General features: G+C 47.9%; 1 protein-coding gene across 3 annotated transcripts in view; it reads right to left on the bottom strand.

Moving 5' to 3' along the window:
- PPP4R1 (protein phosphatase 4 regulatory subunit 1) overlaps positions 1–12,923 on the bottom strand; it is a 180,903-nt gene that overhangs the window by 35,462 nt on the left and 132,518 nt on the right. For all 3 annotated transcript variants that reach the window (XM_082259519.1, XM_082259520.1, XM_082259521.1), the window contains exons 12-13: positions 1,628–1,806; positions 73–168 (exon numbers count right to left, since the gene is read on the bottom strand). In XM_082259519.1, coding sequence (XP_082115645.1) covers positions 73–168; positions 1,628–1,806 — 275 coding nt within the window. The remainder of the gene's footprint in view (positions 1–72; positions 169–1,627; positions 1,807–12,923) is intronic.

The following is a 12,923-nucleotide window of genomic DNA, read 5'->3' as shown; positions in this document are numbered from 1 at the left end:
AATCCTCAGTCTTGTAAAAGTCTTAGAGCTGCTGGTATGGAGAAATCTAAGAATTTTTAGGAAAAATAATACCTGAACTTTGGATTTTTTTTCCTCTTCGGGGCTATAACTGCTACTACTGCTCAAGTCAGAATCGCTGTGTATATAGCGCAAAGTTGACTGCATGCACTGAAAAGAAATAGGGACAAAATACTTTTAATTTAAAAAAATAATAATAAATAAAGATCAGTACACTTGTGGAAGGCCTTCTCTTGCCCTGAAAGCAATAATTTACCTGCACACTGTAATGCACATACAATGTGTATTATAAGCCACAGCTCGGTTTATTAGGTCCAATTCATTACTAGGCTGGACAACTTTAGGCTTCATTTAGATCTCTCCTCCCTGTCACACCCCTAGCAACTATGTGCTTTTGTGTCGGCATTAACTAGGGCAGTCTCCTTGCGCTATGCAGCCACCCACATGCCTGCCCATTCAAGGCATCTTAAAGTAGAACTTAAGGCAAATTGTTTTCCATTTTTAACAGAGTAAGGGAGGGTTATAACTCCTGTATTTTTTTTTTTGCCATCTGTGTGCCATTGGAGAGAATTACCTTCAAATTCTGTTCCATTCCTACAACAGTAAATGAGAGTAAATCCGTTCAAAGTGAGGAAAATCCTGGTAGTCATTAGAATTACCACATAGAACCAGTGTTGACTTCATTGAGGGAGGGATGGAAATCTGCAAGGCAGAGCTTTTTTTTTGCATAAAGCAGTCATTCTAACATTGAACATGCAAAGGAAAGGGAGAGCACATTAATGACCTTTTCTGTCCTGCTGTTCTTCATTATCCATTCAGCAAGTATTTCTGTACAAGAGATGTGACTCAGGAGAAAATGCTATGCTCTAAACTGACCATAAAAAAAAAGGCTGGCATATAATCATATCTTTGGATCCACAGATTTTTATGAAAGGAAACCTGTATTACAAGAAAAAAAACACAGATACCCTCCTATGGAATCCAATTTGGTGCCCCTACAAAATGATCTACACATCTAGGCTCTAGACCAAGGTTTCCAAACTGCAGTACCCACGGTCTACAAAACAGGTTTTACCTTTCCATTTACAGACCCACAGGGGAATACTTCCTGGGTTGGTCAATAAAAATGTGCAAGGAGAAAAGTGCCAAATATAAAGTGCATAGTCACAGAGACCCAGTTATACTGAATTCTTACTGGTTGCTATTGGTTACCTAAGTTTCTGCTTTACTGCCAGTGTTGTTTTTAGAATAAGGCCATTGGTACATTCCCTTTATCCTTATAAACAGTTCACCAAAAAAACTGTCTCACCAAGTGGGAGTAAGAAATCAATGCATTATTATAGGTTTATTAAGGTACCGCATACTGGCTGCTCTAAATACAGGCAGCCTTGACCAAGGATCTGTATTTCTGCACTTAGAGAAAGTTAAGAGTTCAGTTTTATTACCATGCCATCCGTTTTTGCAGTTTTTTTCAGCAATTACTAAAATCTTTACTATTGGGCTGAATGCTATAATTACACTCCCACCACCAAATTCTTCATTCTGGCTGCTTTTTATTTATCATGCAATAATAAAATGAATTGAGATTATAGCAAAGCTGCAGTGATACCTCCACAGAATCACTAATTAAAGGAATGGAGTCATCCTGGGAGATCTTGCAGTTAATCCTCCCGGTCTCAATCAGATCATTACGACAGATGGTCTCCCGATTCAAGTGTGAGGATTTTGTATCTTCCTGAGTTTCTAGGCTTGATGCTTTGAGTGCAGCAGTGAGAACATCAACTTGTGCTAGAACAAGATACAACCATGAGTATTAGATTAGCAAAGTCAGGTGTATTTATCAAAGTGTATGCAGAGATCACGTTCAAGTTTTGGATAGAGTAGGGAATGGTCTAAAGCTTTATCAGTCTTATTTTTACATGGGCACTGTGCTGCTGGGGAGATTTATTTTACTTCTTGACCCTGAGACGCAATAGGAAATGATTGATCTTTCCAAAGGAAGGGGCAATTTCCATCTTGGACAATAGTCACCAAAACATTTGTCTCAATTGTATGATTAACTATCATCCCTTGCTCTGGTGACAATACTAAAATGTTTGATTTTCCTTTGCTTTCTGTCTCAGGACAAATACATTCGTGAATCTGCCCAGCTGCAACAAAGACAGCAATGAAAGCTTGACAAAGGAGCTAACCCTTGTCCCACTCGATTCAAAGGATGATTATACTTTAAATGCACTTGCCTAAGGTCAAAACTTTAACTTTGGATAGAGTGGAGATGCATTAGAACAAGTCAGGTTTTTATTTCTACCATGTCCACAATAAATACACCCTCTCTATTTGTTGTGTTTACCATTGTCATCGAAGGCAAAAGAAAGACAGGATTTTTGTCTTACCGGAAAATCCTTTTCTCTGATGTTCATTGACGGACACAGCTTCATATCTTCCTTGACCTATGGGTTATACTGCCCCCTACAGGAGTAGGACAATAGGCGGGAAAAAAATCGACTACGCCTATAGGGCAGTCCGAGGAGGTATGCTCCCACTTCCTGCTAAAGGATCTCAGTTTAACAAGCAGTGTCAGAAAAAACATAACCCAACTCCACAGATGGGTGGGTTCTGTGTCCGTGAATGAACATCAGAGAAAATAATTTTACGGTAAGAGAAAAATCCAGTTTTCTCTTTCGTTCATTGACGGACACCGCTTCATATCTTTCTTGACCTATGGGACATCCCAAAGCAGCGTCAGCATGAGGGGTGGGGAGAAAAAAAAAAAAACCAGCAAAAAACAGAATTCCCCACAGGGCTTAACAAAGCCAACCAGGTAACCAAAAAGCTCAACTAGGAACAACCGGAGCTCACCTACAAAGAAAATTACACCCACAAGAGGCAGAAGCTTCTTTAACAGCAGCCTGCAGAACTTTGCAGCCAAAAGCAGCATCTGCAGATGCAAAAACATTCACCATGTAAACATGGTGAATGTGTGTGCAGACGACCAGGTGGCAAACCCGGACCACTGACGTCTGATGACGGAAGGCCCAAGAGGCACTAAGCTCCCTCATAGAATGCGCCTCAACAGGAAAAAGGAGCAATCTGACCCTTGATGGAATAAGCTTGCACTACTGTCTGCCTGATCCATCTGGAAATGGTCGCAGCGGATGCGGCCCGTTCCTTATGAGAATCATCTGGAAAGACAAATAAGGAATCAGTTTTGCGATCCAACTCAGTTGCCACCAGGTACACCCTAATGGCCCGAACCACACCCAGGGAATGCAAGGCAATTTCTTTTGCATGTTTTGGACACAACACAATGTCTTAATTTAAATGGAACCCGGAAACGACCTTAGGAAGGAACGTTTGACAGGGAGATAGCACCACTTTGTCCCTGTGAACTACCAGCTAAGGTGATCGACAGGACAACGCAGCCAGCTCAGACCCTGCATGCATGTGACAAGGTAAGCAGAGGAATCTCACGAATATTTTCAAAAGGGAGGTTTTTTGAAGAACCGACCGCACCAGATTAAGATTCCACAGGGGCACCAGGGACCGTAACGGAGGAGGAGGAGCCAGGTGGCGAACCCCCTGCATGAAGATGCGAACCAAGGAATTTGTGGCCAATGGCCTTTGGAAGAAAATTGCCAAAGCTGAAATCTGGCCCTTGATGGTGCCCAGGGCCAAACGTTGATCTACACCCTCTTTGTAGAAACTCCAGCAGACGTGATACCAAAAAGAAACGGGGGAACCCCCCCCTTCCCAAGACTCACACCATGCAATGTACGCCTTTCCAAACTCAATGGTAAATCTTCAGAGAAGTAGATTTCTTAGCTTTCAATAGAGTAGGAATCACCAAACCCAACAACCCCCTGTCCTTTAGTACCGGGCTTTCAATAGTCAGGCCGTTAAAGCAAACGACTGCAAAGCAGGGTGGAAGATCGGTCCTTGCGACAAGAGATCTTCTGTGAAAGAAATTTGCAACAGAGCATTGGCTACCAGTCTTACCAGCCCTGCCTACCAAGACAGTCGATGCCACCAGAATTACTGGAATCCCTTCTACTTCCATTCTGCACAGAAGTCGCAGCAGAAGCTGTAGCAGAGGAAAAGCTTATATTAGGCGATACTGGCCCCAAGGGGCCACCAGACCGATTGAGGTAATCCGCCTGCCAATTTTCCACCCCTGGAACATGCACAGCAGAGAGGGCTGGAACAAATCGTTCTGCCCACCTCAGAATGCTGGCCACTTCTTTGGCCACTAGGGCTCTTTTGATGCCCCCTTGATGTTTGACATATGCCACAGCCGTGGCGTTGTCCAATTGAATCCTCCCTGGACACCCCTGCAGAAAATCCATCCACTGGGACAGGAAAAGCCTGATCGAAGTTCCAGGATGTTGATCGCCAGACTATACTCCTGAGACCAGACACCCTGGGCTGATTCCATGCCCAGGACACCTCCCCATCCGGATAGGCTGGCGTTCGTAAAGATCACTGTCCAGTACAGGGGGAAAAAGGATTTTATCCGTCAAAGAGTCGGGGTGCAAAGCCACCATATTAGGGATCCTCTCGTACCTCAACAGTTTCAGATTGTCAAGGGACCATGGATTCTTGTCTCATGTGGCCAGAATCTTTTTTTGCAGAGGTCTGGTATGGAACTTAGTAAAGGGAACCGCCTCGCAAGTGGAGACCATCAGGCCCAGCACTTGCATGCAAGTCCTGAGAGATGACCGGCGGGTGGATAACAGGAGCCGAATTGCATGCTTCTACTTCAGCAGTTTTGTTCCTGGAAGAAACACCCAGGCTGAGGCTGAATCCAGAGTCAGACCCAGGTAGTCCAGTTTGTTGGACGGAGTCAGAGCTGATTTCTGAAAATTCAGCATCCAGTCGAACTCGTGCAGAGTTTGCACAGGGATGCCCTTTAGGACAGAGGGGGACTCTGCACATCAAAGGAGATTGTCCAGGTAACCCAATACCATGACCCCCCTTTGCCTGAGCAAGGCTAACATCAGGGGCCAACACTTTAGTGAACACCTGAGGAGCTGAGGCAAGACAAAAACGGCAATGCCACAAATTGATAGTGCTCCTCGCCTATGGCAAAGCGAAGAAAAACGCTGATGCCTGACACATATTGGGATATGAAGGTCAATGTCCTTGATATTGATAGAGGCCAGAAAATCCCCTTAATAAAGGGATGCCACTACCGTGTGAATCAACTCCATTCTGAATTTCTGAACACGCACAAAGCGGTTCAGGGCCTTGAGGTCCAAGATTGGACGGACCTTGCCCTCCTTCCTGGGAACAGTTAATAGGTTTAAATAAAACCCCTAAAAACATTCAGACTCTGGAACTGGTACAATGACACCTTGAGAGACCAGATCCTGGACCGCCCTGAGAAGGCCCTAAAGCCAATCCGGGGACAGGCACAGGTTGGAAGGAAAGAACCTTGCCAGGGGCAAGGACCAAAACTCGATCTTGTAACCAGACCGGATCAACTCATGGACTCATTCATCTTGAATAAAAGGGGTCCACAGGCCTGGAAATAAGCAAAGACGTCCCCCCACCCCATGTATGGGTGGGGGCGCCCCTTCAGACAGATGAGGACTTGTCTGAGGGACTAGCAGAGCCCGCTTTTTACTTACCACCCCAGGGTCTCTTGGAACCTCATGAGAAGGCACGGGGGGATTTTGAACCCTTGTCCTGCGATCCTGGGGGACGAAAGGACTGCTTGTGGGCCGAGAAGACAGGACCACGTTTGCGAAGAGGCCCTCTACTTTTAGTAACCTGCGGAAGCAGGGTGCTCTTACTTCCCGCGAGACCTTTTATGATCTCTTCCATGGAAGCTCCGAACAAGCTTTCCCCCACGAATGGGGAGATCCATCAGCATCTTTTTGGAGGCCTGGTCCGCAGACCAGCATTTCAACCATATCATGCGGTGCAGAGTCACTGCTGTCACAGACACCCTGCAGGCCAGAGGGGCCGGGTCCAGGGAGGCATCACAGATATATTGTAATCCTTGAATTAACTGATCTGCCAGCTCAGGGGGATGCTGACCCCCTTCCAAGTCCTGACGCAAAAGCTTTGCCCATTCCGTAAGGTCTGAGGGACCAAGGTTATAGCAAACACCAGCCTCAAAATTTATCCTGCCACGGTAAAAAGGTAGTGGATCAGAGATTTAGCCATCCTGTATACAGGGTCTTTAAACAATGGAGAGTCCTCCACTGGTAGCAACTTTATTCAAACTGGAAACCTGAGACTCCACCACCGGTGGAACTGTCAGTTTCTTTTAGAGGGGCTCCTCAAACGGATACCTCCTAGCGAAACACTTCGTTACCCCAAACATGCGTTTCGGGGAACCCCACTGACTAGCGACAATCTCGTCGAAATAAGCAGGAAAAGGAAACACCTTAGCCACCTTGGATGGTCTGCAGGTGCCAAATTGCACCGGCGTGGCCGACAGGCAGCATCAGCTGTGTTCTCCATTTTTAAAGTTTCTGCACTGATATGCAGATGTGGTGGTAGAGGAATTCAGAACACTCGAAGTGCGTGGACGCAGACCCTGTGCGGTGACTCTCGTCTGCGGCGGCCAAATCAGCCTCAGAATCGGAGGATGCAGAGGAAAAAATTTGAAGGAAGAGGGCGCTTTTTACTAGGTCTCTTTCAGAGAGCCATATTCATTTTGGACACCAATGACTGCAGGACCGCTGTCATGGCCGCCAGGGCAGACTGAGGCCCAGAGGGTCCTACAGCTTCTGAGAGTGGGTCAGGTGGTGACACGTGCTCTAGGGGCTTCATGGTACCCTGGGGACTGCTAGCAAATTCAATATAAAAAAAACTGCAAAAACCACTGTGAAACCCCCCCCCCCCCCCCCCCCACTGCTGCACCGCTGGTACCACAGGTCCCAACGCACCAGCTAGCGTTGCTATAGTAGAAAAAAGGAGTATATACCGCCTCAGGAACTCACCACCACAGACTTAGAAGGGACAGAGAGCACCAGCTGCCTGCTGCACGCCGATCAGAAAGGAAGAGGAGACGACTGCGCTGCCACTAGAGGATCCCCGCCGAGCACCGCTCCATTCTGCTTCAAGAAAATGGCCGCCGCATAGACTGTAATAGCAAGCCACCAAAAACATGGCCGCCAGACTACAGAAATATGACTGCCAATTTCCCATGTGGCTATGAGAAAAATTGCAACGCCACGCGGCGGGGGCGAATCCGGGGACCCCTCAGGGATCCATGAGGTATTATAAACCAGAAAGGGGGCCTGAAAAGGGACCCTCCTAGGACAAATACCACATAAAAATTGGGCTCCCTCCCAGCCACAGCTCACCACACACACCCATAGTGAAAAACAACATCTTTAGGAGGAACTAGTGTCCTACTTCTGTAGGGGGTAGAATAACCCATAGGTCAAGGAAGATATGAAGCTGTGTCAGTCAATGAACAAAAGAGAAAATGGGATTTTTGACTTACCGTAAAATCCATTTCACTTACTGTTTTGGCTATGGGGCAGGGAGTGAAAGTAAAATCACCCCAATGGGACAAAGATGGCAAAGAAGAAAAACAAAACCCTGACAGGGGGTATAACCCTCCCTTACGCTATCCAAAATGGAAAAAGAAAAGTTTTGCCTATAGTTCTACTTTGCTTTTGGGTTTAATACCCCTTTAAACATTATATTGCAGCTTACCAATCAATAGATTTGATGGCTGCATTTTTTGTTAGGCTTGCTTTCTTCTATTCTCATTTGGTGATCTTGTCAGCAAGTCTGTTTTTCAAAAGAACAGGGTCTCTTGCAGATGTATCAGTTTCAGGGTTGAGACAAACCATTTTACCACCGACAGGGGTGTTTACAACGATCAGCTTTTGTAAAACCTTTAACCCAAAGAAAAAAAAAAAAGAACTGCCGAAACTGCTTATGTATTGGGAGCTGGCGTTCATCTTCAATTTGTTAGTGTATCTAAATCTGCTAGTATGTCTAACACTACTCTCCTCTCTCTGACAATGCTGTCATCCAAAGATGCCTTCTGTGCTTCTTCATCTAGAGTGGGGGCACTCTAATACAGGAGGTGTGTTACTGGCCAGATCACAAAGAGGGGGGGAATAAAAAGTCTAAGAAAAAAACTGATGCAGCCACCACATCTAAGGATTGGTAAGTTGCAATCTATTACATTTTTTGTTTTTGGGTTGAATACTGCTTTAACTCACATTGTCATTGTGATTCTGCCAGATCAATTTGAAATAGAGAATAGGTTAATTTTTTTTCACAATTTAAGAAATCTCAAAAACAGCTAATGTGTGTATCATCCTTTCTTTCTGGGTCCTTCTGCTGACACCTATACTGGACTATACTGTCAATTTGCCCATGCATGTGTGAAGACATTACTTGCACTGCAGTGATGATCTTGGCAACGGTCACAGTATGCGACATTCCAGTACATGATTCATTTTAATAATAAGGTAAGCTGAATGGCGCTCTGAATGGCGCTCTGCCTGGAGAATAGGGACTTGCAGACATGGCAGACAAGGAGAAAAAAAAAAAAATGAGAAGACACTATTTGATTTACTCAAAAAAAAGGGAAAGGCTCAGAAAATGGGGCTTGATCTATAGCAGGAATACAGCACAATTCTGTTACACATTTGGTTCTTTGAGTACAATTCCCCATTTATTTAATTTCACTTTTAGCTGAAATCGCTGATCAGGGGCAGATCTGTTGCTGGTTTTCCAAGCATGCTCTGCTGTCTTATGTCAGACCAGCTGCCATAAACACGGGCCAAATGTCGGCCGGTTTTTATTGAACCAGCCGATGTCGTCCGGCATGGGGCCCGTGTGTATGGGGCTCAAGTCTTCTGAGCTGTAATGTGGAAGGAAAAAATATAATTTTTTGTAAGAACTTACCGTAAAATTATTTTCTCTGAGTCCTCTGACAGTCGCTGCCCACTCATACAGTCTTCACTTATGGGTATTGGTCTTATCCACAGAAGTAAGCTAGTCAGAAGATTTTGTTAGAAACATTCACAAAACTATGCATAGACACACCTACAGGGGGTGTCCCTCTGGTCCAAAACTTTTGGCTAGCCTCATTCCCAATTCAGTTTGGTAGCAAGCAGTAGATAGTCCATGAACCCCAAAAGTGGGGTGGGGGGCGGCGACTGTCAGAGGACTCACAGAAAAGAATTTTACGGTAAGTTCTTACAAAAAATTATATTCTCTCTTACGTCCTCTGACAGTCGCCGCCCACTCATACAGTCTTCACTTATGGGATGTCCCAAAGCAGTGTAGACATGAGGGGTGGGAAAACGCAACCGTCTCAAAGGCAACGCAGCCCCCAAGGTCAGATAAAAGAACCTTATCTGAACCAGAAAGGTAACACACTGGGTAACAGGAAAGCTCAACAGGAGCGAACAAACCAAGGAAAGCAAAATAACCAAGGGGGAAAAAAACCCCAACAGTAGGGGACAGACTAAAAACACCATGTCTCCCCTAAAGCACTGCCGCACTCAGAACTTTGCGGCCGAAGGAGGCATCTGCCGATGCCAAAACATCAAGTTTGTAAAATTTAGTAAAATTATGAACAACCAGGTAGGGAGAGCGGCAAGATAGGGCCGCCAACTCCGACACTCTGCGAGCAGATGTGATCGCCACAAGGCGAACTTCCGTGACAGTGCAGGCAGAGGAATCTCCCAGATGTTCTCAAATGGAGGACGTTGCAAACGGACAGAACCAAATTCAAGTCCCAAGGAGGCAAGGATGCCCTCCTAGGGGGAACCAGATGACGCACCCCTCGAATAAAGGTGCGGATCAAGGAATTTGACGCCAAGGGGCGCTGAAAGAGAATGGCTAGCGCAGATAACTGACCCTTAATAGTGATCAGCGCAAGACGCTGGTCCACACCAGATTGTAGGAAGGCCAACACCCTCGTCACCGAAAAGGAGCGAGGATGGAAACCCTACGACTCGCACCAGGCGAAATAAGCCTTCCAGGTACGATAAGAAATCTTACCGGATGAGGCCTTCCTTGCCTTAAGTAAGGTAGGAAAGACCGCCGACGAGAGACCCCGATCTCTCAAGACCAGGCATCAACAGCCACGCCGTCAAAGCCAGCAACTGTAAAGCAGGATGGAAGACCGGCCCCTGAGACAGCAGATCGTCCCGCAGTGGGAGCCGCCAAGGAGGCTCGATGACCAGTGACATGATGTCCACGTACCAAGACCGGCGCGGCCAGTCTGAGGCCACTAGAATCACCAACCTTGGTTCCGAGACCAACCTGCGCAGGAACCTGGACAACAACTGAACGTGGGGAAGGCATAAACCAGACGATACCGAGTCCAAGGCACCACCAGCGCATCCGAGGCGTCTGCCAGAGGATCGTGTGTTCTAGCCACGAACCTTCCCACCTTGTTGTTGAGACGAGACGCGAACAGATCCACGTCCAGGGATCCCCATCGCGCACACAGCATCTGAAACACCTCCAGGTGTAGGGACCATTCCCCCTAGTCCAGGGTCTGACAGCTCAGATAAATGGGTATGTGTAAACACGCATCCTTGAGGTCAATGGAAGCCAGGAAAAAACTGCCGGGCTCAGGGAGGCCACCACCGATTGGAGGGATTCCATGCGGAACTTTTGAAACCGCACGAAGCGGTTCAGAAACTTTAAGTCCAGAATTGGACGCACTTTGCCCTCCTTTCTGGGCACTGAACAGATTCGAGTAGAACCCCTGAAACCTGTCCCGATGTGGCACAGGGACAATCACCCCCTGGGCGAGGAGATCCTGAACCGCTCGTTTGGAGATCTTGGAGACGATCTGGGGTCAATGAAGATTTCAGGGAAAGAATCTGTCTGCTGGGCGCGATCGAATTCGATCTTGTACCCTGAGCGAATGAGTACCTGAACCCATCTGTCCTGAATCTTAGCCAGCCAAGGTCCGGGAAAACAGCGCAGACGTCCCCACACCCCGGAAGTGGGTGAAGGCGCCTTTTCAGGACGAGGCGGACTGGACCGCCGTGCCAGTGTGGGCGGCTTTAGGCTTGCCCGCCCAAGGCTTCTTCTGGCCACGGAGGCCTTTAAGGATCTGCCCTTGTCTTGTGCCTTGAAGGCACAAAAGGACCCCTGGCTAAGTTTAAAGGAAGGGCCCCGCATACCGCGGAAAGACTTGCCCCTGGACACCTGGGGCGGCAGTGTGCTTTTACCCCCAGTGACCCCTTTAACCAATTCATCCAGTGAGTCCCCAAAAAGGCGAATCCCCGCATAAGGGAAGTCAGGTGCCGTCTTCTTGGAAGTCTGGTCGGCCGACCAGCTTTTTAACCACATGATTCGACGGATCGTCACTGCGACCGCAGCTAAGCGGGAGACTAAAGGGGCCTCATCCAAGGCCACGTCACACTGGTATAAAACAGCCTGAATAATTTGGTCCACCATCTCCAGAGTAGGAGGGGCGGAATCAGCCACAAGGGTGCGTCTTAGCACCTTAGTCCCCTCCACCCCAGCCTGAGAGACCATTACTGAGGCGAACACGGGTGTCATCAAGGAGCCTGCCACCATATAGGAGTGGCGGGCAAGAGACTCCACCCGCCTATCCGCCGGGTACCTAAACACCGGGGAATCCTCCGTGGGCATCAGAGTGGCTCGTTTAACCTGGATACCGTGTGATACACCTTAGGGGCCACAGCCCAGCGCGAATCCCCCGGAGACGCAAAGGGATAACGGGAATGAAACCGCATGGGTACCACAAAATTGTGCCATTGTTAGTTCACTGTTTAGTGAAACTCAGCAGGACAGGGAAACACCTGAACCGACTTCTGGGTTCTGCGGGTCCCAAAGGAAGACCGCTGACCCGGCGGGTGGGGCTCATCTTCCAAATGTAGCGTGTCTTTAACAGAGCTAATGAGCGCAGACATTGCAGCACATTCTCTGGCCGACCCGGAGGGGGAATCTTCCACCTCCTCCCCGTCCGACTGAGAGGACTGAGACCCCTGAGGGGTACACTGTCCGTGGCAACCATATCTAGCTCAGAATCAGAAGATTGAGAAAACCCTGGGCCGTCTAGAAGCCCGCTCAGACATCAACAGATCCACCTTAGACGCTAAAGTCGCAAGTGCAGCAGTAAGGGAGCCTAATGCAGAGGAATCAGGAGTACCTGAACCCTCCACCAGAGCTGGGGGGAATTTGCTATCCTGGGACTCCATAAAACACACATAAAAATTTTGTGGCGCTGGCCCTTTAAATCGGCGATATCGGCGGTACCCACCGCAATGTACCACGACGACGACTGCCTGTGCCACTAAGCACTGAAGGATAGAACTGCCAGCAAATATATATGACCTGAAATAAATAGCAGAAAAGCCCCCCAGAAGTTTATCTGTACAATACCACCGCTGCCATCTCGATCTGAGAGCCTGGGAAGAGGAAATGTTACGCCGCTAGAGGCCGAGCATAGGTCTGAACCACAAGAAAATGGTTGCCAATGTAAGTCTATGGGAGAGGCTCCGAGAAAATGGCCGCCGAGCACATGGATAAACACATTGCCAACACCAAAGATGGCGCCCGAAAGGGCGCCAATCACTACAGGGAAAATGGCTGCTGACCTCACGATGAGGCCAAAAAGCCTGCCCACACCAAAATGGCGGCCCCGCGGTTTTCACATCGCTGCGGCCCCCACAAACATGTCTGCACCCCCAAAACGTTGCATAAGCACCACAAGGGACTCAGGGACCCCAGCAAGCCCCCCACACCGTGGCCGAACCGCTATAGCGCCCCCGCAGGAACCATGAGGGACACACGGTAAACAGAGACAGACATGAGGGGGATATCACAGACTCCAAATAGACTGCCATGCCCACAGAGGCCCCACATAACCCCCTGACAGACAATGCAATAGACAGGGGGGTAGCATGGTACTCACTGATCCAGCGAAAGCGTGG

This window comes from Pelophylax lessonae (genome assembly GCF_965119305.1).
Source record: "Pelophylax lessonae genome assembly, chromosome: 5".
Taxonomy (NCBI): domain Eukaryota; kingdom Metazoa; phylum Chordata; class Amphibia; order Anura; family Ranidae; genus Pelophylax; species Pelophylax lessonae.
Note: the sequence above shows the minus strand (reverse complement) of the source record. Positions and strands in the feature narration are given on the sequence as shown.